Below are 22,058 nucleotides of genomic sequence, written 5' to 3'. Positions count from 1 at the left end.
GGTCACTGACGACCTGACTGTGTTGCCATCTCCTCTTGGACAGGGCATCATGAGGACCATACACTGCTTGTGGTAGTCCTGCATCCCGCCGCCCCATTAACAGAAGGTTTGGTGTGATGGGGTCCAGGTCAGCCACGTCAGAGGAGGCATAACCGAGAGGTTTAGAGTTAAGGATGCCTTCAACCTCTATGAGAGCTGTTAGAAGCACTTCCTCTGCCACAACCTGGTCTTTCAGGACAACTTGTAAAGCGATTTGACTGACCTGATTTCCCTCTCCCAGGCTCCCCCAAAGTGAGGAGCATGCGGCGGGTTGAAGTTAAAGTTGATGGTCTGTTTGGTCAACTGTTGCTGCAGCATTGGGGACATGTTTCCAAAGGCGCTCTGCAGTTCTTTATGGCCTCCCCTGAAATTGGTGCCTCTGTCGGACCACAGCTCGTATGGCTTCCCCCGGCGAGCAATAAACCTGCGTAATGACATCAGGAAAGAGTCGGTGTCGAGGCTAGGGAGGAGATCCAAGTGAACACATCGAGTGGTAAGACATTTGTAGATGATCCCCCAGCGTTTCTCTCTTCGACGTCCAATCTTAACTAGGTACGGTCCAAAACAGTCTACGCCTGTAGACCAGAATGGGGGTTTGTAGAGTCTCAAACGAGCTGAGGGAAGGTCAGCCATCTTTGGTGTGGAAGGTAAGGTGCGCCATCTTCTACAGTCTATGCACTGGTACTGGTGTTTCTTAATGGCCTGTCGACCTCTGAGGATCCAATAGGTGCGTCGTATCTCTGCATAGAGTCTCTGCACCTGGGTGAAGCAGTTGAGCATCGTAGTGCTTTATRATGAGACGAGTCAAAGGATGATCAGGAGCTAACACAACTGGATGGATGCTGTCAGGATCTACATCTATAGCTTGGCGCAGGCGGCCTCCAACTGATCAGTCCACTGAGGCTGTCATACTCAGGGGAAAGAGCACTAAGACGACTGCTGGGGCGCAAGCTTGAAGGGCTTGGACCTCTTCTGGGAAGCTGTCCTTTTGTGCAGAGCGAAGCAGCTGAGTCTCTGCCGCTTGATGCTCAGCAGCAGTGAAGGAGGTGGCAGCCGCCCCATGCAGGGATTGATAAGTGGCCAGAACCAGGTCCTCTAACGATGTGCTCTGTGCAGGATCTGGCAGACCTTGAGATATAGATGTGAAGCTACAGAAAGCGGTCTTTCGGAGTTCTTCACTGCCACAATCTGGGAACTCTGTCGGGGATTTCGGCCAGGTGTCAGGAGTCTGTGTGAGGAAGTGGGGGCCTTGTGACCAACGACTGGAGATGGTGAGCTCTGACAGCGATTTCCCTCTTGTGATGTCATCAGATGGATTTTCATCAGAATTGACATAACCCCACTGCTCGGAGGAGGTCAACTCCTGTATTTCACAAATCCGAGTCCCAACAAAAACTTTGTACTTGCAGGAACTGGACTGGATCCACTGCAGCACTGTAGTAGAATCCGTCCACAGATAGACAGAGTGCCACAGATAGACAGAGTGCAGGGGTAGTGAGAGTTCAGTTTGGAGCACTTTGGCTAGTTAGGCTCCCGTCAACGCAGCACACAGCTCCAGTCGGGGAATCGACACCTGTTTGCGGGGTGCAACCCTTGAGCGTGCCATGATGAATGAGGTGGAGATGTGTGCCTGTTGCTCTGTGACTCTCAGATAGGCAACAGCTCCATAGGATTTCTCAGAGGCGTCACAGAAGATGTGGACCTCGTTTGTAGTACCACTGATGCTGTGAGGACTGTAGCAGCGAGGGATGATGATGTGCTGGAGANTTTGTAGAAATGTAGTGAAGTAGAAAGTACAGATACTTACTGTAAAATGTAGTGGAGTAAAAGTAGAAAGTATCCATTATTAAATCTACTTAAGTACAGATACACAAAAATTGTACTTAAGTGCAGTAACGAAGGAAGTACTTGTACTTCGTTACTTCCCACCACTGAAAACCGATCATCTCCATAATTAATATATGTCCAATCTTCTAATTTGCTTTGCTGCGTTATGTACGTTGCATTTATTCAGGCGTTAGGTAAACGTATCTTGAAGGAGAATAACAAAAGTCCAACAAGGATATTCATTTAGAATTAAAAATAACTCACCCTGAATTACCATGATAGATATAATTGTATGTAATAAAAGTGACATTAATGAAGGGGAAAAAACTCAATCCAGACTTTTTGTCATGTCAGGTTCCAGTTTTCTGACCCACATGCAAGAACACTCTCAGGAGAACAATAATCAGTTAAATCATTTTATTAAACAGAAAAATGAGGGAAGGGATGACGATCGGGAAGCCGGGAGGGGAACCAGGGCGTCAAACTGTAAAGAGAGGACAGGGAGGTGAGTGATGGGTTCAATGCACGAGGGGGTCCTCAATACAGGGGGAGAGAAAGAGCTCGAGCGTACGTTCAGGGATGGTGAGTGGGATCGCAGACCTGCTGCAAAGGCGTGGGTTCCAGGTTCCGGAGGATCGAGACGGCGGCGAGCGTTGGAGGGCGGACAGGTAAGTTATGGCTGCGGATGGATAGAGCCGCTGGCGGAGGTCCCGGACTATCCTAGTACCCAGGGCCAAGGCTACCTACGGGTTCAACCTGAGGCGTCCTGAGGAGAGTCCGCTGGGGTAGGACCGGGATGGGGGAGTGCACGGGCTTGGCGACCGATAGGTAGTTCCTATGGCGTCGTGGAGGAAACACACGGGAAGATCCAGGGGCGACAGCATTCACGGGCGATCCAGACAGACACGGGGAAACACCTGACGAGGAGAACACGACGAGGAATTACTCAGAGGCAGTAGAGCAACAAGGAAACACTCAGAGGTGGTTTCTAAACCATCGAGGAGAAACGTTTACCATGGAAGGCAAACACTCAAGCACTGAAGTGTCGGCCAGCCGCTCCCTAAGTACGCCACAGCAGCCAGCTCCCGATTAGCCACAGGTGTGCCTACGGGGTTGGCCGCGCATCACTCCAGGGGCTCAGTCCACCGATCCACCAGGTGTCACCTGGTATCCACCAGGGGAAGGAAGCAGCAGGCAAACCACATGAGAAAAAACAAACAAAACAAAAAAAACAGAACTCTGGCCATGACACAATTATTCAATGGGAAAAAAAAACCTAACCTCAGTTAAGTAAAATCAAATTGTAATCAAAACTTTTGGAATTGTAATGATTTCTTTTCTAAAAACAAATTGTTTCGTTTAAAAAAATTTTTTTAATTAAATAACTAATTTTTGTCTAGTGAACTTAAAAAGTTATTTGCCAAACATAACTTTTATTTGCACACATCAGAAATCTTTTGTTGTGATTTTAGGCCCTGCTCACGACGTCATGTGAGAATCACAAGCAAAACTTTGAGTCAAACAAAAGCTTAGAATAGCAAGAAAAGATTTCTGACATGCACAAATAAGTTTGTTTTCCAAAAAAAAATTCACTTCGTGAGACAAATGTGTGATTTAAATTTTTTTAAAAGTTTTTTAAGCAAAACTCAGTAGGCTTTTCTCATGGTGACATGCATTAACAATTCAATTTTTGCTTCTTTTTTTTTCTGCAGTTCCACAWTAAAGTTTGATGCAGCTCTGCTTTCCTGAATGGACCATCTTCATCTCCACTGCAAGTGTAGCAAACAGGAAGCTCGTTTTTATAGATTACAGTCACTAAAAGGTTGCATTGTGCCCTTGTTAAATTTTTAATAGTGTAATTCTGTAAAGACAAAATATGTCTGGTGGTCCAGCTCTGATTTACATATCTTGCTAAATTGTGGGTTTGAATATTGCAAAACTTTCCTATAACAAAATAGACCTGCAGAAAGAAATTACTAATAAATTATCTTACATCCATAGTTGTATGCTCTATATGGAGATTCTCCTTAGCTTTGATTGTATATCTCTGAAAGCTGAGAGGCTTTGTTAATATTCTGTCCTAGAATGCGGTTTGATGTGCCCCTTTTTTGTTGAGCACCTGCCCCTTTAGTGGTCTCTGCACAGCCCTGATAATACATGGAGTCTCCATGTTCTCCCTGTGCATGTGTGGGTTTTCTGGGTACTCCTGTTTCCTCCCACAGTCCAAAAACATGACTGTTAACTGGTTAATTGGTCTGTCTAAATTGTCCCTAAGTGCGTGTGTGTGTGTGTGTGTGGAGTTGTTTGTCCTGTCTGTCTCTATGTTGCCCTGCGACAGACTGGCAACCTGTCCAGGGTGACCCCGCCTCTCGCCCGGAACGTTATTTGGAGATAAGCACCAGCGCCTCTCCCGACCCCACTAAGGGACAAGGGTGTAAAGGAAATGGATGGATTGGATAATAGCAGAATAAATAAAACATTTGTGAAACCTTCCAATTGATTTGTAAAATGTCAATGATTTCAGAAGGATTTTTGCATCTGGGATGCATTAGATCTGAATGATCAAATTGGCATTATTTGTTATTTTAACTTTCTGTTTTCTTTCTTTTTTTAATCTTTATTATAGTTGGAGTTGGACAGGAGTTCTGTTTGGTGGCTTCCTGGAGGGAGAGATTGGCTGAGCTAATGTTGCCAACAACTTTTCTCCTTCTATTAACTTTTTTTACAAAGGTTTTTATTGGCTCTAGTTTCCTATATTTGTCAGGAAAGTTGGTAATGAGAGATGAGGAAAGACATGCACCAAATGTCGCCAGGCTGGGAATAAAACCTGCAACAACCCAGTTGAGGACTTAGGCCTCCATACATGGGTTCATGGGTTGTGTTTAACCCCTGCGCCACCACAGCACACCCAACTTTTTTGCTTTTTTTTACTATATAAAATATTTCTATCCATAGCTCCATTTTGTATATTTGCTCTATTTTTTATTTTTTACCTTAATGCTTACCTGGTCAGTTGAGCTGGAAATGTACATCCTCTTGATTACTGACAAATGTCAGAACCACATGGACTGAGCMGGTTACATCAGATCAATCTGAATCTTTATTTCTCATTAAAACGACTTCTTGTAATTTTAAGACATGTTATAAAATTGCATCTTTATTCTGCTGTAATGATGACTGCATTCTTGTAATTAAAATGTCTTGTAACCTGGCCATAATAATCGCTTATACAACTCACAGAACAGATGATTGAAATAAAGGCATTTTTTGAAAGTATTTTCTGTGATTTTATTATAGAAATTGAGGACGAGAGGAATCGATAAAAATCAAATCTGGTATGAAAAAAAATCTTGTATCATCCAGCCTTATTCAGCATATTAAATTATATGACTAACAACTTATTACATTTCTTTGCTGGTTGCATTTTAACATCTCACTTGAATTCCTGATCTACATGCAAATACTTGATATAACGTAAACACTGAGAAAAGGGGAAAAAGTTTGTGAAATGTAGAGAATTACAAATGAGATTAAATTGTATTGTAGGTACAAACAGGATAACAAAATGAACAGTGAATATATATCATATACTTCCTGGCAGCTAATCAGACATCAGACTTGTTTTGCCTTTACTGGTGATGAAAACTCGTCACTCTGGAGGAGAGGAAGTCCGGCTCAGCCCCGTCCAGGATGACTGCAGGGTCAGGGTAGCCAACAACGTCTGCAGGCAGATTTTTGCATATCTGGTGCTCTGGGTTCTAGATCATAGTTTAACCAAGTAAATAAAAAGTTAGTCCACGTTGTGATGATCCGGCAGACCGTGTACTGATGGACGCCGTACCGGTCAGCTGGTCCAGGTGCTTGGATCCATTGGAAAGGTAATCAGCACAGCGATCATGGCTCAGAAACATCACGAGGCGTTACGATGCAAGCCTGAAAAATAAAAAAAAACTAATAAGTGTCCATATTTAGCTGCACAACGTAATCAAAACTAATAAACCCTAACCTCTTTTTGAGAGTTTTGCTTGAAAATAAATGGACAATATCACAGGAAATTAAATGTTTAAATGAAACAATTCCTGTATCACAATTAAAAAAACTGCAAAAAATATTTCAGAGGTGTAACATCACTGAAGTAACTGAGTAAGTGAACTAAAATACTTACTACTTAGAAAATGCATGTTAAAATCTGAATACTCTTGAAAGTGTGCAGCTGAAATTAATTTAAACTACTAGCAGGCAAAGCACAATGTTCGCCTAATATCTGCAACAACAGTAATACAAAAAATGATGCATATAAGAGGCATTAGTTTATAAAAGTCGAGGCAAACCTAAATTTACCATTTTAAAAACAAAAAGCAGCAGGAGAATGTAACTTCATAACCTCATTTTCTAAGCAGAATCTCAGAGGGAAAAAAAGCAAAAAAAGAGAAATTACGTCTGTAACGGAAGAACAGATTATAGCAGCCAAGTGGAGAAATTCACTCTAACGTGAATTATCATTATGAAACAAACAGCAAAGGTACATGTCATATTTTTGGGATTCGTGAAATACGTGATTCTTTACCATTTGTACCACTTTTTCTGCGGATTTTTCATGTGGATCGGTGACACCTATATGGTGTTTATTTTATAATTTTTTGTTGTTGTTATTCCCCAGAATTGCTGTAATTATACTCATGTCGGTGTATCTAACTTCTTTCTGTGAAAGAGACCAGAGAAAAGAGGAAAACACTAAACATTTTCTCCAGCAATGTTGACTTTTCCAAAAAAGTGAAGGTTTTGGCTTTAATCTGACTGACAGGCTGAAGCGTTGCTGCTCTCGGCTGTTCTTAAATGACCTGCTTGGTACCAGAGGGGCGCTCCGACTGCATGCTAAATGTATTTTATACAGTGGCACAACTACACATTATTCAGGTGGATGCGAAAACATAGATCGGACCCCCCGAGGGAAGGAACGTCAGGGTGAAGGAGCGACGCTCACTCGCTCCCCCCCCCCTTGTGCAGGTGGGGTTTTGGCGCCCCCTCTGGTGCTGCGCCCCTATGCATTGCATACCCTGCATACCCACTTTTTGCGCCACTGGGGCTAAAGACCCAAGGACCTTAGCCAAATTATTCCACTGAACAAAGAACGAGCAGCTCCCTTTTAACCTCCGTCTTCCCATTTCTGACGCTGCATCTTCAATATCCTCAAGCTTTGAAATAGCAGGCAGCTACAAACCGGGTGTTAGCTGTAGTGGCTAAGTCTTGGCTACAGTCTGCTGTCACTTTGATATCAGCAGAAAAATGGGGGAAAAAACTAAGCACTGGATGGTACCGGCTAATTACTGGACACAACTGCACACAACAAAACTCAGTTGTACCAGTAGCTCGCAGATATTTTAACTTTTGCGTCTTGTTCATGGTACAGCTCTTGCAGTTATGGTTAAAAACAATAGGAGCAAGCAGGACCCGGAACCAATCTATGTGGCAAAAATTTAAACGGAAGTACTTACGCTATTTGTTAAGAACTGTGAGCTGTGCTGAAGTAAANCCTCAGGTAGGTTGCTGGCCCACTGTCTTATCTCAAATCCACCTTGGAGGAGTAACTCTCTCATCCTGTCAATGAGCAACTTGGCCTCCTGTGGGTCAGAAAGGGACTGTGGGCAGTTGTCCACATAAAAGGCTGTATGGACAGATTCATAGATGTCCTCATGAGTGTCTTGATGCTCCTTCACGTGTCTCTGAAGGGCAAACGTAGCACAACAGGGGCTACATGTTGTTCCAAAGGGTAAGACTCTCCACTCATATACATCGGGGAGCCTCTCTGTTTCACCATCTCTCCACAGAAACCGTAGCAGAGGACAGTCTTCAGGGACCAGGCGGATCTGGTGAAACATGGCTTTTATGTCTCCGCTCACTGCCACAGGATACTGACGGAATCGAAGGAGTACACCCAATAGCGTAGGTCCCAGTGGAGGGCCTGGCAGGAGGTAGCTATTAAGGACAGTGCCCTGGAACTCAAATCAGCAATTAAAGACCACCCGAGCCTTGTTGTTATGATGTACCATATGGTGTGGCACGTACCAAGATTCAGTAGAACTGTGAATCTCTTCTGGAGTCAGCTTCACCACGTAACCAGAATCAACCAACTTCTTAATCTCCTGATTGTATGTGAGGGCTAGCTCTGGATGTTTAATCAGCTTCTGCTCTGTGGACCTCAGCAGGCTTTTAACCGCTTCTGGAGGGACGTGCATCCGAGGGAAGTCCTTCTTCCTCAGCAGAGGGGTGGCATATCTCTCCACGCCATCCACTGGAATCCGGATGGTCTAAGCCTCTAGCATGGCTATGGCTTCTCTGTCCTCCTTCGAGCGTGTGACCTCCTTCTCAGGTCTATGTATGGGAGCGTCCAGTTGCCACAGACGTTGAATGTCCTGACGTAGGGCCTCAGCAGGAGAAAGGCATGATATATTCAGGCAGTGCATCTCTCCCTGCTGTGTAGGCATACTACTGCTTGGACCTTGGATGGCCCAACCCAGCTTAGTACAAACAGCGACAGGTCCACGGGCTGGGCCATGCCTGACTGGACGGACAGGAGTTATGAGGTGAGCATTGTCTGAACTGATTAACACTAGAGGCTGTATTTGGTTGAATCCCTCTAGCTGCACTTGCTGTAAGTGGTGATACTTCTCCTTTAAGAGCTCCACTGGACACGACTGTTCAGCTAGGCTGAGCTGCTGAGCAGTAAAGGCATGTGTTATTTTATAACGCAGTTTCGGTTGGGCCTTCGGGGACACTTGGAATGAGACGTANAGCTCCTCCGGGGGAATCCCAAGGCGTTCCCTTCTGAAGCTGCTGCCCCCGCGACCCGACCCCGGATAAGGGGCAGAAAATGGATGGATGGATGGATGGATGGTCACCATGTTGTGACAGCATGAGACAAACGATCTGGAAAAAATCAAGCTCCTCCACCTCCTTCCAGTGGTACGATTGTACTGCTCCCAGTCAAAAACAACTAATCAGAGCTACGGTGAAGGTCTTAGCTCTGTCAATCATCCTCATGTGTGAGCTGCTTAATGTACTAATGATGGAGAAATAACTGTTTATCATCAGGAAAACTGTTTATCAGCAGTGGTCATGGTAACTAGTCTGAGCAGTTGTGGCAGAGCAGGCTAAGTTGCATTACTTATAAAATAAACAGTTACTGCCAAACCTGACAATTTTGTCTCCAATTAATTGCYGGAATCATTGGTAGAATATTCTATTACTAAAATATTCATAGCTGAAGCACTACACACAATAAGAATCTATTCTTTCTCTGAGGTCCAGACTAAATTCTTTTCTCATTTTCTATTGGCATGATGCATTTGCTTCTTACCAAAATAGTCAGATGTTCAAGTGACACTGGCCCTGCTAACCAGAGTTTAGGGATGCACAATATTGGATCTTTGGTCGATATGCCGATATACTAAAGCTCATTTGGCTGATAACCAATACCAATATTTTTTCCTATACCTACTTACTGAAACGATATGACTTTCTCTACTGTGTAATTAAAATATTGCATTCTTTGCCAATTTAACCTGCTATCAAATGCAAATGCTAAAAAGAAGGATGAACATGATCTAACACTTTGAACTTATGTTTAATGTCAAATTTATTCATAACATCTGCTCTCTCTAAGACAGTAACAATACTCAAACAGTAAGTCTTCACAAAACTAAACTACTTGTTCACAAACAAAAAGCACATCAGTCATGCATTAATGCTTAGCAGTTTATGTTGTGCTGTGCTGCAGGACTCATTGTCACTGGTTAAAAACGCCTTTTAAATCAGTGAATTATTTTGACAGCATGGCCAATGTCCAATATTAAATTTTACAGTTAATATCAGCCGATACAGACACCATGCTGATAATATTGTCTATATCTACCAGAGTTACATAAGTTTTGACCCTATTTGACTAACCTCCCCACCCCAGACACCCGTTTTTAAAGCAAATTTAATGCTCAATTATATCTTGGAAGAACAAAAAAAGCAGATATGATAATTTTGGCCTTGTCAGTTTTCAGTTTTCTTGTTACAACTCAAACACATCAAAAATTATATACTGATCAAATGTTTTGGTGATTTTGTCTTTTGGAGGAATAAAAAAGTATGAACAGATTTTATCTAGGTATTTTTCTAGGTAATAAGGGTTTATGTGACTTCATCAAGTCAATAATAATTCTGACCCTCAATACAAAAAGACCGCATTTTTGAAAAACCAGTGTTTCGTAAAACAAAGTGCACCACAGTTGATTAAATAAAACTCCACGCAAAAAATAAATGGAAGTTCGTTTCCATAATGTTAAACTTCCTACCCAGGATTCACCGTTAACAACTATCCTGTAGGGTGTGATCGACTTAAACCACCGGAGTGATGAATTATTACCATCTTAAAGTAATAAACTGCCTAACCAGTCTCGCAGTGAAATAATATACGTTTGGACAAAAAAACAAAAACAAAACAACATCAAATTTCCACGACTTCTTTAATCAAAGCACCGGTGCAACCGATACCCAATCGTATACAAAAACCATAAGATGGATGTCTTAGGAGGGCTAGCTATGAATTTACACCACAACGTTACTGCCTGGCTGGACGACCAGCATGACCTCTCGTTAACCGAAGATTTAAAGATTAAGACAGTAAGTACAGCATTGAACTGTTTCATTATTTTGTATGCTCTTAGACACAATATGATCACGAAGTTTGGCCCCCACAAGGCATCTACATATTAAGAAGAATGCATCAGAGTTCAAACGGAAACGTTTACCTTGGCCAGCCTTCTGCTCGCCGCCATCTTGAAGTCGTTGTGTTGTTCCCAGAATGCACAGCGCCCCCCCCCCCCACAAAAAAAAAAAAAAAAAAAAAATCTTCTTCTTCTTCTTCTTCTTAGTGTTTATTGGTAGTTGGCAAACATTGAAATTCTGCATTACTGCCACCAACTGTTATGGACTGAGGACCATAATGTCATTTTACATTGGTAAATTAGTAATTAGTATACTACTTACTAATTAGTGAGATGGAATCATCCAAAGAACTTAAACACACAACATCTTTTAGTAAGAAAATTAAAAACATGGGAAAATGTCTGGGTACTGTAAATCAATTATATCTCAACTGTAACAACACACATCAATACACATCTCAAGTGATGGTAATCAGAAAATTGAGGTTACAACCAAAATTAGACCGAATTTATTCCTATAAACCTCAAGGAGCATTTTTGAGATCTGGGGCCAGATAGGTTCAATCAATCAATCAAATTTTATTTGTATAGTACATTTCAGCAGCAAGGTATTTCAAGGTGCTTTATATAATTAAAGAAAAAATAAAAACTGCATGTGACATTGAATAAACAGTAAGAAAGAGATTTTGAAAAAAAAAGATAAAAACATACTTTTGTTACGGAATTGAAGCGCCTGTCGTCGCCGGACTCCGCCGTCCGTTTAACACGGGTATTATCCAGGCCCCGTCACCTAACAGGACAAGGTCTCCAATCTTGCAGCACCAGGCTCTGTCCACCTGTCACACAAATTTTTGCGCTAGGACTTCGCCATCCTACAGGGATTTTTGTGCACTATTTTTACCTGTTGGAGCAGTGGTCCCCAAACTCTTTCCTGTGAGGGCCACATAACTTTTCCCTTCTCAGGTGGGGGGCCGGAGTCAGTTTGTAACAGAAAAAGTGTGATGATTGCAGGAGTGNTGTTCAGCTAGGCTGAGCTGCTGAGCAGTAAAGGCATGTGTTATTTTATAACGCAGTTTCGGTTGGGCCTTCGGGGACACTTGGAATGAGACGTAACCTCCCTTTATCTGGATCCCATCTTGACGGATAGTGCGCAGAGACAGAGTTTCCTCCTCTGGTGATAAGCCTAATAACTTAACAGCAGCTGGGAGTATGATGGTTTTCTCTGAGCCGTCATCGAGGAGAGCATACGTGTCTAGAGATTTCCTCTGATGGTGTAACTGGATGGGCACAACCTTTAGCATTACACGGCCAGAGTGACTGACAGGATCCAGAAATACTCTGCTGGTACTCACTGTTAGGATGTTAGGGTCCCACCTTCTAGCCTCAGCCAGGTCATTAAGCACTAATAAGTGCTGTTCTCCACAGGTGGTGCACGGCTTCTTCAGAGTGCACTGTTCCGGAGTGTGTTTACGGCCGCAGCGCCAGCATTTTGATTTATCCTTTAGCCAAGTGACGACAGCTGTGAGGTCTAGCTCCTTAAAGTTTACACAGCCACTGAGATAGTGTTCTGTTCCTTCACAGTATGAACAATATGGCTTAAACTTCTGTTTCTTCTTGGAAAGGGAAGAAGGACTAACAGCTTGCGCATGGTGTCTGTCTGGCTGCATTTGAACAGGATCGGAGCCATAATATATAAATGCAGACTTACTCTGTCTTTTAGACCCTGTAGGCGCTCTGAAGTTACTTCTCTCTGATCGTGGTCTGTCTGATGACTGTGACTGAGTGGCTTGCCTGGATAGCTGAAGAACTTGGGACTTGCACTCGAGCCATTCAGAGAGGTCATACATGTTCTATGTGCGGCTGCTGCCAGTGCGTATAATGCCACGTGTGATACAGTACTCGATGAAACTGTCTCTGTAGCTTGGAGGGAGTTTGGTGAGTAACCTGTCTACATGTGAACCACACTGGAGCTCACTGGCTGCTACATCATCCATAGTACTGAGGAGACCTACAAGGCTAGACACTGCCAGGGAAAAATCTTCAAAGGCTTGAGGATCACCAGCCTTAATAGGAGAGCAGTTAAGGATAGCACTGAGTTCACTCTGGATTAACTGTCGAGGCTGTCCATATCTCTGCTCCAATGCTCGAATTGCACTAGTGTAGGGAGTGCGGTCGTGAATATAGCGCCTGTCGACTTGTAGAGCACATGGATGCTCTAAATGATCCAGCAGGATGTGATATTTATATTCCTCTGTGAGGTGTGCATGGGGCCCAAGTAGGCTGTCCAATCCTTTCTTCAATAGTGCAAATTCACTCTCCCGGCCTGATTTGAATGTTACCAGTCTAGGCTTTGGGATGCCATATGATGATGCCACAATCATCTCCATCAGGTTTGGCTGGCTGACTTCTGCTGTCGAAGTTAGGGGGGCTGGTGCCTGGTATGCAGCTGGAGGTGATGGATAGGCAGCAGAGTAATGACTGGAAAAATCAGCAGGTGGAGCCGCATAATGCTGGTTGTAGTTCTGCTGTGCTGCCGCTCCCCGTGGTGGCTGATACAGAGGTGTAGCGGAGACTGCAGAGAGGTTATATGATGGTGCAGAGTGTACCTGGTTGGCGCTGCTTGGTAGCTGCGGATGTTGGTATCTCTGACTGTATAGAGACTCAGCCTGATGCGGTTTGAGCTTCCCAAGCTGCATGGACTGTGATACTTGGATGTCAGGTTGTAGAGCAGGCTGTATCACATGTCTCACTCTAGGAGGTGGAGCTGGTAACGATGCTGGCTGGATTTCTGGATAGACCAGAGGACCTCTCAGCTGTGGAACAGGTGAAGGCACAGATTGACCTACTGGCTGGAAGGCCGTGTTCGTCCAAGGCTGGGACGCCGGTGGTGAATGGAACATAGTCCGAGGTACTGCAAGTACATCTGGTTGTGGAACTGGCTGATTACAGGAGTCTGAAGACAGTGGAGCTGGCCATGGTGCTGTCTGTACCGTGGGGCTTGCCTTTAGAGATGATAAGGATGCAGGAGGTTCTACTGGTCTTAGTAGGTTCACAGGTGTTCTGTTGTCCTGCCTTGTTGGTGCCATGATGTTCAACTGATCCCTGGAGTGACTGATGTGTATATCCACACTACGAGGCTGTGGTAGGAATGCAGGAAGGGATTCTGCTCTATCATGTTGTTGAGTGTGACCGTGTGGCAGGAGAGGGCTGCATGACTTACATGTTCGCTCCAGTTGCTCCACACGCTTGGTTAATGCACYACTGGTCTCCTTCATGGTGACTTGCATCTCATTCATCGTTTCTAAAACTCTGCCCCATACTGCCTCCATCTTGTCCCATCTTTGCTTCTTATCCTTATCAGGTTCGTCTGAGCCCTGCTTGCTGACGATTCTGACTCCTCTGGATCAGGTAGGTCATGCTCATATTCCGCCAGATGTCCCAGAAGCTTCCTGCTCCTGCGTGGACGGGGACTATGCCTGTGACTCTCCTCCTGAGAAGTGTTGTCTTGTAAAGTCGCCATGTTGTTGATTCAACCAACGAGCTCCGGCTCGAAGGACCACTTGTAAAAGACTGCTTGCTAGCTTGCGCTAATTACGGGTGTCTCGTCAATTGAATCTTCCTYGGTCAGAAGGAATAGGCATGCAGCTCAGAAGTTTTTTACTGATGGATGTTTTATTGCCACCGAGCCACAGAAGCACAGAAAAACACAATGACTTACTCATCTAGATGAAAGACAAACTAAAAAAGAAAAACCGAACCGATGCACCATGTGTAACGAACAGATGCACCCATGGGTATTGTAGTGCTAAAACTAACAGGTGGACTTTTAACAGCCATGTTGGTCAGGGCTCGGATGGAGTCCCACAGTCAGAGTTCACGTTCCACCTGCTCCTTATGCTTCCGCCGTGCAGCAGCTGATTGAGATCCTTTTGTGTTGCTCTAACACCAGCCTTGTCTCCTGCCTTAAAGGCAGATTTTTTTCCTCGCAATGCACTCACTTATTTCCTTTGTTATATGTTGTTTGTTATTTTGATACCTCTTTACTGTCTTTTGAGGTATAATAGAGTCAACACAGAAGGAGATATAATCAGTAACTGCCTCAGTGACACAGTTGAGATTTGCATCCAAGAAAGATATTTCCCAGTTTGTACTAAGGAAGCAGCAACTCAACGCCTCCATTTTTTTCCTGGGACCACACCTTCTCCTGGTGGAGCTCAGGTTTATTTGACTTAAAAATGGACCGATAAGCAGGGAGTAAATGAACCACAATATGATCTGAATTGCCAAGAGGTGGTTTAGCTCTAGCTGAATATGAATTCTTAATATTGCCATAACATTTATCTAAGATGTTAGAATTCCTTGTACTGCACTTCATGTACTGGAAAAAAACCAGGCAGAAACTTRTTTAAAGTGCAGTGGTTAAAATCTCCAAGGATGAAGATAATCTGGCTTATTCTGAAGATGGTGATGAACGCAGTCCGAGATTTGAATTGCTGCTCTTGTTGCATTAGCACTGGGAGGTACATAAACTACACACACTAAGACAGGGGTGCCCAAACGTTTTGAGACCAAGATCTACTTTTTCTCTCACCAGCCGCCTGTGATCTACCTCATGACACAAAGACATAAAAATAGCAAATTAAACTCTATTGACTTATTTTATATGTGAATATACATCAGTTATAGCAGAAATAATAAAGTGACAGAAAACCTAATGCAGTTTCTTCCTCAGTGAGATTCTGACACTGGGAGCAGCTCACTGGTTTCTCAGTCAGAAGCTGGTTGCAAACCTGACACCAGCAGGTATCAGTCAGTCATGGTGGATCTGAAATTTGATTTGATGATCTCAGTATGAGAAACTACTGACTGATAGGAGGAACCAAAGAGCCCAGTAAAGGTAAAGGTAAATCTTCTGAAGTCGGGATATAAYTAATTTAATTTCACATAATTATTTATCGGGGCTGCACAGTGGCGCGGTTGGTAGAGCTGTTGCCTTGCAGCAAGAAGGTTCTGGGTTCGATTCCCGGCCCCGGTCTTTCTGCATGGAGTCTCCATGGTCTCCCTGTGCATGGTGGGTTTTCACCAGGTACTCCAGTTTCCTCCCATAGTCCAAAAACATGACTGTCAGGTTAATTGGTCTGTCTAAATTGCCCCTATGTGAGTGTGTGTGCATGGTTGTGTGTCCTGTGTGTCTCTGGGTTGCCCTGCGACAGGCTGGTGACCTGTCCAGGTGACCCCGCCTCTCACCCGGCACGCTAGCTGGAGATAGGCACCAGCACCTCCCGACCCCACTGAGGGACAAGGGTGAAAGAAAATGGACGGATGGATGGATGGATAATTATTTATCGTGGTAGAATTTGTTCAAACTTAATGAAATATATTTGTCCTATTTGATGTTGTGACTTATGCTCACAAACGAACCAGGTAATCAGTCCAAGTGTGTCGTTTATTGAACGTTCAGAAACTACAGCAGGTGTGATGAGCCACAGCAAAGGTAAACAAAGGTAAAACAACCCGAAAAGACATCAACTCTAAACCACTCCTACCCTCTTTATCCACCCCCTCCCCCCTCTCTCTCTTTCTTTWTGTTGTTTAAGCACACCCGTTGCCGTGGCAACCACCTGCGCTTAAGCCGAGCAAAGATTATATTAAAAACATGACATTCAGTCCCCACCACCCTTGGATTTACCAGATACTGCACTGCTAATTAAAAGATTCGGCTCATAGAATTTGGAACTCACAAAATATCACATAAACATAAGCAAAAATACTGTACCAACAATTTGGACTGCAGCAAAATCCATCCATCCATCCATCCATCCATCCATCCATCCATCCATCCATCCATCCATCCATCCATCCATCCATCCATCCATCCATCCATCCATNATCCATCCATCCATCCATCCATCCATCCATCCATCCATCCATCCATCCATCCATCCATCCATCCATCCATCCATCCATCCATCCATCTTCCGCTTCATCCGGGGTCGGGTTGCGGGGGCAGCAGCTTCAGAAGGGAGGCCCAGACTTCCCTCTCCCCAGCCACTTGTTCCAGCTCCTCTGGGGGCCAAACATGCCACAATTAAATAAATCAAAATGTCCCAAAAGCATCAGCGGACTGGTATAGGGGCTACCGGGAGACTCCAGGTAGATTCCAGCAAAGATGGGGAGCGCAGCAGCTCGCTCTTCATGCAGGGCCGGCCCAAGGTAATATGGAGCCTTAGACAGAATCATGACTTAGGCTCCATGACCCCCTCCTACTAAGAACCTCAGCATCGCTAACAGTGATTTAATAGAGATTTACTGAAGTCTGTGACAGGGAGCCCAGAATAACTGGCTGAGCTTAAGCTCAACCACTGATTATTGGTTATTATTTGCTGTGATGATTTGTGCAGCTCAAACAGAAAGATCACACCATATTGTAGCCATGGTAACACAACAATCAAACTATAAAGAGCCCCTCCATAGGTCTCTGCATGGCCATTTGTGTGTTTTGATCGGTTATGTGTCCATGAACCGAACTATTATACTTCAGACTTTTTATCGGCTCACGGTCTCTCGAGTTTTGAAAATCGTCCAACAATTCTAAAATCGTGCCATGTGAACCAGACTTAAAACTCACAAGCTCTACTCGTCTCGTCTTGACCACTGTCCTAACGCTCTCTGACTCTAGTCACTATGGTAATGCTTAAACATCCCTACAGAATAAAATACAGATACGCTACAAAAACATTTTATTTTCATTAAAATTTCAACTCATAATAACGACAAATTATTGGGAGAGTGAGCTTGTTTCTCTGCAACAAGACGGTCCCATCTGGGAGTGATGGGAGACAAAGACACTTGAAGTGTTGCTTATGCACAGAGTGCTTGGTCTCTAAGTGACAAATCTTCTTTGCCTCTTTAGCGAATATGAGAATCACCTACCAGGTTAAATCCATTCTCCTGTCTCTTCACTGGGCCTTTATCCCTTCGCAAAGACATCTATTTCTTACTCATTTTGCTCCTTTGTGGGCTCAATGTTGGCACGCAAGACATAACCGAGGGAATCCGGTTAAAGGGTTTTCAAATAAAAGATCCTTCAGACTCAGATAATACATAAAATGGAAATATTTAATTATTTATTGTGCGACCCGGTACCAATTGGTCCGTGGCCCAGGGATTAGGGACGGCTGGATAACACAACTGGACAAGAACTGGATGGAAATGAAATGTGTGTCACAAAAGGAGTCTGAAGGGACGAAGGCTGCTAACGTGTTGCTAGCTGGTGGTAAGTTTGCTTCCAAATGCTAATTATCTTTAATTATAAACAGTGCAGTACACATATAAACAGACTTAAGTTCTTTTCAGAAATATTTTATCATTAGTTTTTTATTAAATAGTTTTCTTCATTGTGTATTGTGATTTTTATGCTTAATACTATAACAATTATTCAGCTTCATGTTATAACTGCACAAAGGCTCTGTTTGTTGCGACTTAATATAGTTTTCTTCATAAACTGGTTTTAGTTAAGCTCAGAATGCCAAAGATACTTTGATATTGTGAGGCTGTTGTGATAATTCGTTCATCATTGTTTTTATCTTCAACACATTTGTGTAGTCTAAGCAAATTATGATGAAAGGGGAAGCTAGGGATCAGGTATTAGAAAATCTAAAGACTTTCCTGTCAGAAGAGGCTCTGGCTCCACCAGATCACCAACCAGTTCTGAGGATGAACCTCCACATTGTCTTCATGTTTGTTTTTGTTTTGTTTTTTTTTACTGAGCAGCTGGCCACATTTTTAACAACAGGAAAAACTGGTGTGTAACCAACACTAAGTGCTTAATAAACATGATTTAATTTGAAAATAATTGGACAGAATTTTTTTTCCCCTTGTTAATCTACCATGTCTCTTTTATCCATGTTATTTGTTGTTAGCTTTCAGGGTCTAGTGATGGACTGGTGATGGGTGATGATTGATGGACGAGTGGGAGGCTGGAAAGAAAAAGTAATATCTCGACTTAGAATTGGTCATATGAGACTTAGTAGTTCTCTTTTTCGAATAGGGAAACATTAAACAGGGACTTGTAATTATTGTAATCAGATGGAAACATGTCTTATTAAAAGGTAATAAATATTCAGAGGAACGTCAGCATTTAAAGTCAATACTAATCAGAGAGGAAAATCTGTTTTAGTAAAGGTTCTAGGAAATGAATCAATATCTGCTAGAAATAAGTTACTTATATTTTTAAAAAGCACTAGGTTATTTAATTTTATTTAAAAGTATATATGTATATGTGCATATGTATGTGTGCATATGAGTACATATACATATATGTATTTATGTGTGTGAATTTGCACACTCATACACATCATTGAGGTGTGTATGAGTTTTCTGTATGAGAATTTTTTTCTGTATATCATTGATGATCACACTCCAGTCCGGTAGATGGCGGTAAAGGCACTTAAAGTTGGCTGCCATCCGTCAATAAAACAAGAAGAAGCAGGAGGAGGAGGAGGAAAGAAAAAACACGTTTCAGAAACCTAACGCTCAGCAATGATGACTAAACTACCAAATATACTGTTAACAGGTAAAGTGTTGCTTACGACTTTGATGTCCTATTTCCTAATAACGTTTGTGATCTAACTACGCTGGACGTGTGTAATTTCAAATATGTTTCGTGTTAGCAGTACTCAACATTCAGTGGATGTTTATGTAGAAAAGTGGGAAGGAGAACAACAAGGCATGGTCCCAATTCATAAAGTGATTCTAAAATATTTTAGACCAGGGGTTTAACACGGACTGAAATCCTTATTTTATCCGTAACTTATAGGAAGTGCTGGTTCAAGTAAGGGATCAGTCCAAAAAACATTGCTATACCATTTTGTTTTGTGTTATTCAGTTTATTACAACTGATAAGAACCTCTTCGCAGGTAAGGAATTGCGTTCATGCCTAATTGAAATTTTGTAAACATGTGTTTTGAGACCTGTTACTAAAATGGTCTATGCTTGTTTGTTGCTTCCCTTATGCCAAGTACGTTTGAAATCTGTCAAACTAGTTCGGAGAAAGTCTGCGCTGTGATGTTTTAATGTCCCGATCTACTTCAACCGAAGTGCCGAAATCGGTTCTCATTGACGTGATGAAAATTGCGCCACGTTGTTCGCAGACAGGCATCCAGGCCCAATGTTCCATGAGTGGTTCTCAACCTTTTTTGGGTCACTCATTCAGGTCCCTTTTCTCCCCAATAGGCACTGAATATTATTTATTATTAATATTACTATCATTATTGTTGCTATGGTTTTTATTGTTATTTCTCTATTTACAATCAAAAGTAATAAAAAACACATTACTCAATTATTAGTTTGCCAGCTATGTGAATAGAAATTATTTTACAGGTGTCTAAGAAAAATGCAATGGACATTCACATTAAAATAGGTAGGCCTAAGCTAACAGCAGAGTGGCCAAAAAATACATAAATAAATCAGTTCAAACTATGATTATCAGCTTTGTCTTGTTCTGTGCCATTTTCTGATGTTAGCTGATAAATCTTGCACAAAATGGCCAGATAAAAAATGCACAACAATGCCAGTTTAAACTTCAATCTATTTACTAGGGATGCTCCCATCAGGTTTTCTGCTGCCGATTCCAATACCAATCACCAATGAGGCCGACCTCTGCCGATCACCGATCTTCACCGATCACCAGGATTGACAGTTAATTTTTTTGCTTTAGGTATAAATGATACTATGTGATCTGACAAAATTTAAAAAATGATCTGGCAATAAATTCACCTAATTAAGGCGTAAAACATGCAAAATACTTGCAGGCACAATGCAACAGCTATTGAGTCAAAAGTACAACTGAAAAACCTGCAATCAGTAAAATAATATTTAGTAGTAAGGCTCTCAGTACCATAAATTATATATGAGTCAAATAAATCTGCCTATATCAAATAGTGTAAAGTAATAAAGGAAACATTCACTCAAAGTCAGAYGCAGGCTGCATCAAAATAAACGATCCTTCCTGATAGCATGGCTAGCTGATTAATGCTGATTCTGATTGTTTCTGACCAAGTGGAGTAATTCTGCAGAACACAGGAGGATGCCAGAGATGCAATAAGTTTATAGCAGGTGTGTGAATGATCTACTGATCGGTCTGCTGATTGCAGCCAGTTCACATTGTTAGCAGAACTAGTGGGCCCGAAAAACAAATTTTGCTTCGGGCCCCAAGGAGGCTTAGGCCAGCCCTGCTCTTTTTTACGTAAAGCAGTGGTCCCCAAGCTTTTTATCACCGCGGACCGATGGCAAGTAAACTTGGCAAGTTTACAGGGGTGGAGGGGGTGAACCGTCAGACAAGGCTTCTGCATGTTGGTGTTTGACATCCAAAATGGTGGGGCAGGTCTCTGTTTAGGCATTTGTGCTTCTAAAAAGTGCAACTACCACAAAATATGGATTTCAAATGTACAGTAAATGTATATTTGCTTTCCAAAGTCATTGCTGGAGATATTTCACTGTTCAAATGTGTTTTGTTATGACTTGTTGGATACAAAGCAAAATTCAATGCAATCACACATGTTCAGTAAAGTGAAATAAAAATGATTTTAATACGGTACTTTAGATTTAAAAACAGATTTTTTGCGACAGATACAGCTTGCTATGTGAACATTACCATATTTCCAATACTAACCTTTTGTCATACGATTTTGTCAAAAAATAGTCTATAAAACGTAATAAACATTCAATTTAACAATTCCTCCTGCTTTGATTCAGCTAATTAAAGATACAATTACATATTCAGCTGTTGCTCAAAAAGAACCATGTCTGATTATAAATGGTTGTGATTTTAGAAAATGTTATAAGAAATTCATAAAGAGCACTATGATGTCGATTTTCCCTCACCCTGCTCCAACCTGAGAAGAAACCCTGACTAAATCATATCATGATATCTCTAAAGAAAATAAGAACTAAAAACATTGCTTTTTTCTTTTCCACTCCCACAAAAAAAAAAAAAGTAATTTCTAAATGATGTACAAAGTGTATTTTGTGACTAAGATTTTTAGGTAATTAACCATTTTTAAATTGAAAATTTAATGTTTTCAGAAAGATTTTCTAAAACATTTCTAAAAAGATTAGTCAGAAATCTTTTTTTTTTTTCCAAGGTATTTTTATTAAATTTTTCTGTTACACAAACATACAAAAACACTCATACAAAAACATAAAAAGTAAAACAAAATAGATTAAAAATCAAAATATAAAAATTAACAAAGTGCATTCCCTCCCCCCTCCCTAAAAGAACACTAAACCCCAGGGCTCACTCTATCTACACACATAAAGAAAAAAAAAAGAAAAATTTGCTTTACATGTCACAGTATTTGACAAGATGTAGGAAGGGAAACCAAATATCCTTAAAGTCTTCAAGCTTTCCTTTTGTTAAATATGTCAGCTTTTCCATCGCCAGGTTGTTGCTCAATAGTTTAATCCATTCATTTATCT

General features: G+C 42.1%; 2 protein-coding genes and 1 long non-coding RNA gene across 3 annotated transcripts in view; 1 reads left to right on the top strand and 2 right to left on the bottom strand.

The window, feature by feature from the left end:
* The window catches only part of ube2l3b (ubiquitin-conjugating enzyme E2L 3b), a 45,883-nt gene extending 35,142 nt beyond the window's left edge, over window positions 1-10,741 (bottom strand). The window contains exon 1 of the mRNA XM_008402238.1: window positions 10,665-10,741. Within this exon, the coding sequence (XP_008400460.1) occupies window positions 10,665-10,691 (27 nt within the window). The 5' untranslated portion in view covers window positions 10,692-10,741. The remainder of the gene's footprint in view (window positions 1-10,664) is intronic.
* Window positions 2,281-3,102, bottom strand: LOC108165936 (uncharacterized). The gene is made up of 3 exons (XR_001776258.1): window positions 2,881-3,102; window positions 2,438-2,783; window positions 2,281-2,350 (listed from the first exon to the last, which is right to left on the bottom strand). It is a non-coding gene; the product is annotated as an uncharacterized LOC108165936 (long non-coding RNA).
* Window positions 10,742-19,053: 8,312 nt separating the features above from the next.
* The window catches only part of ak6 (adenylate kinase 6), a 21,074-nt gene continuing 18,069 nt past the window's right edge, over window positions 19,054-22,058 (top strand). The window contains exon 1 of the mRNA XM_008402237.2: window positions 19,054-19,155. Within this exon, the coding sequence (XP_008400459.1) occupies window positions 19,122-19,155 (34 nt within the window). The 5' untranslated portion in view covers window positions 19,054-19,121. The remainder of the gene's footprint in view (window positions 19,156-22,058) is intronic.

The sequence above is a fragment of the Poecilia reticulata genome, unplaced genomic scaffold, assembly GCF_000633615.1.
Source record: "Poecilia reticulata strain Guanapo unplaced genomic scaffold, Guppy_female_1.0+MT scaffold_196, whole genome shotgun sequence".
NCBI classification, from domain to species: domain Eukaryota; kingdom Metazoa; phylum Chordata; class Actinopteri; order Cyprinodontiformes; family Poeciliidae; genus Poecilia; species Poecilia reticulata.
The sequence above is the reverse complement of the archived record's forward strand: the minus strand, read 5'-3'. Positions and strand labels throughout refer to the sequence as shown.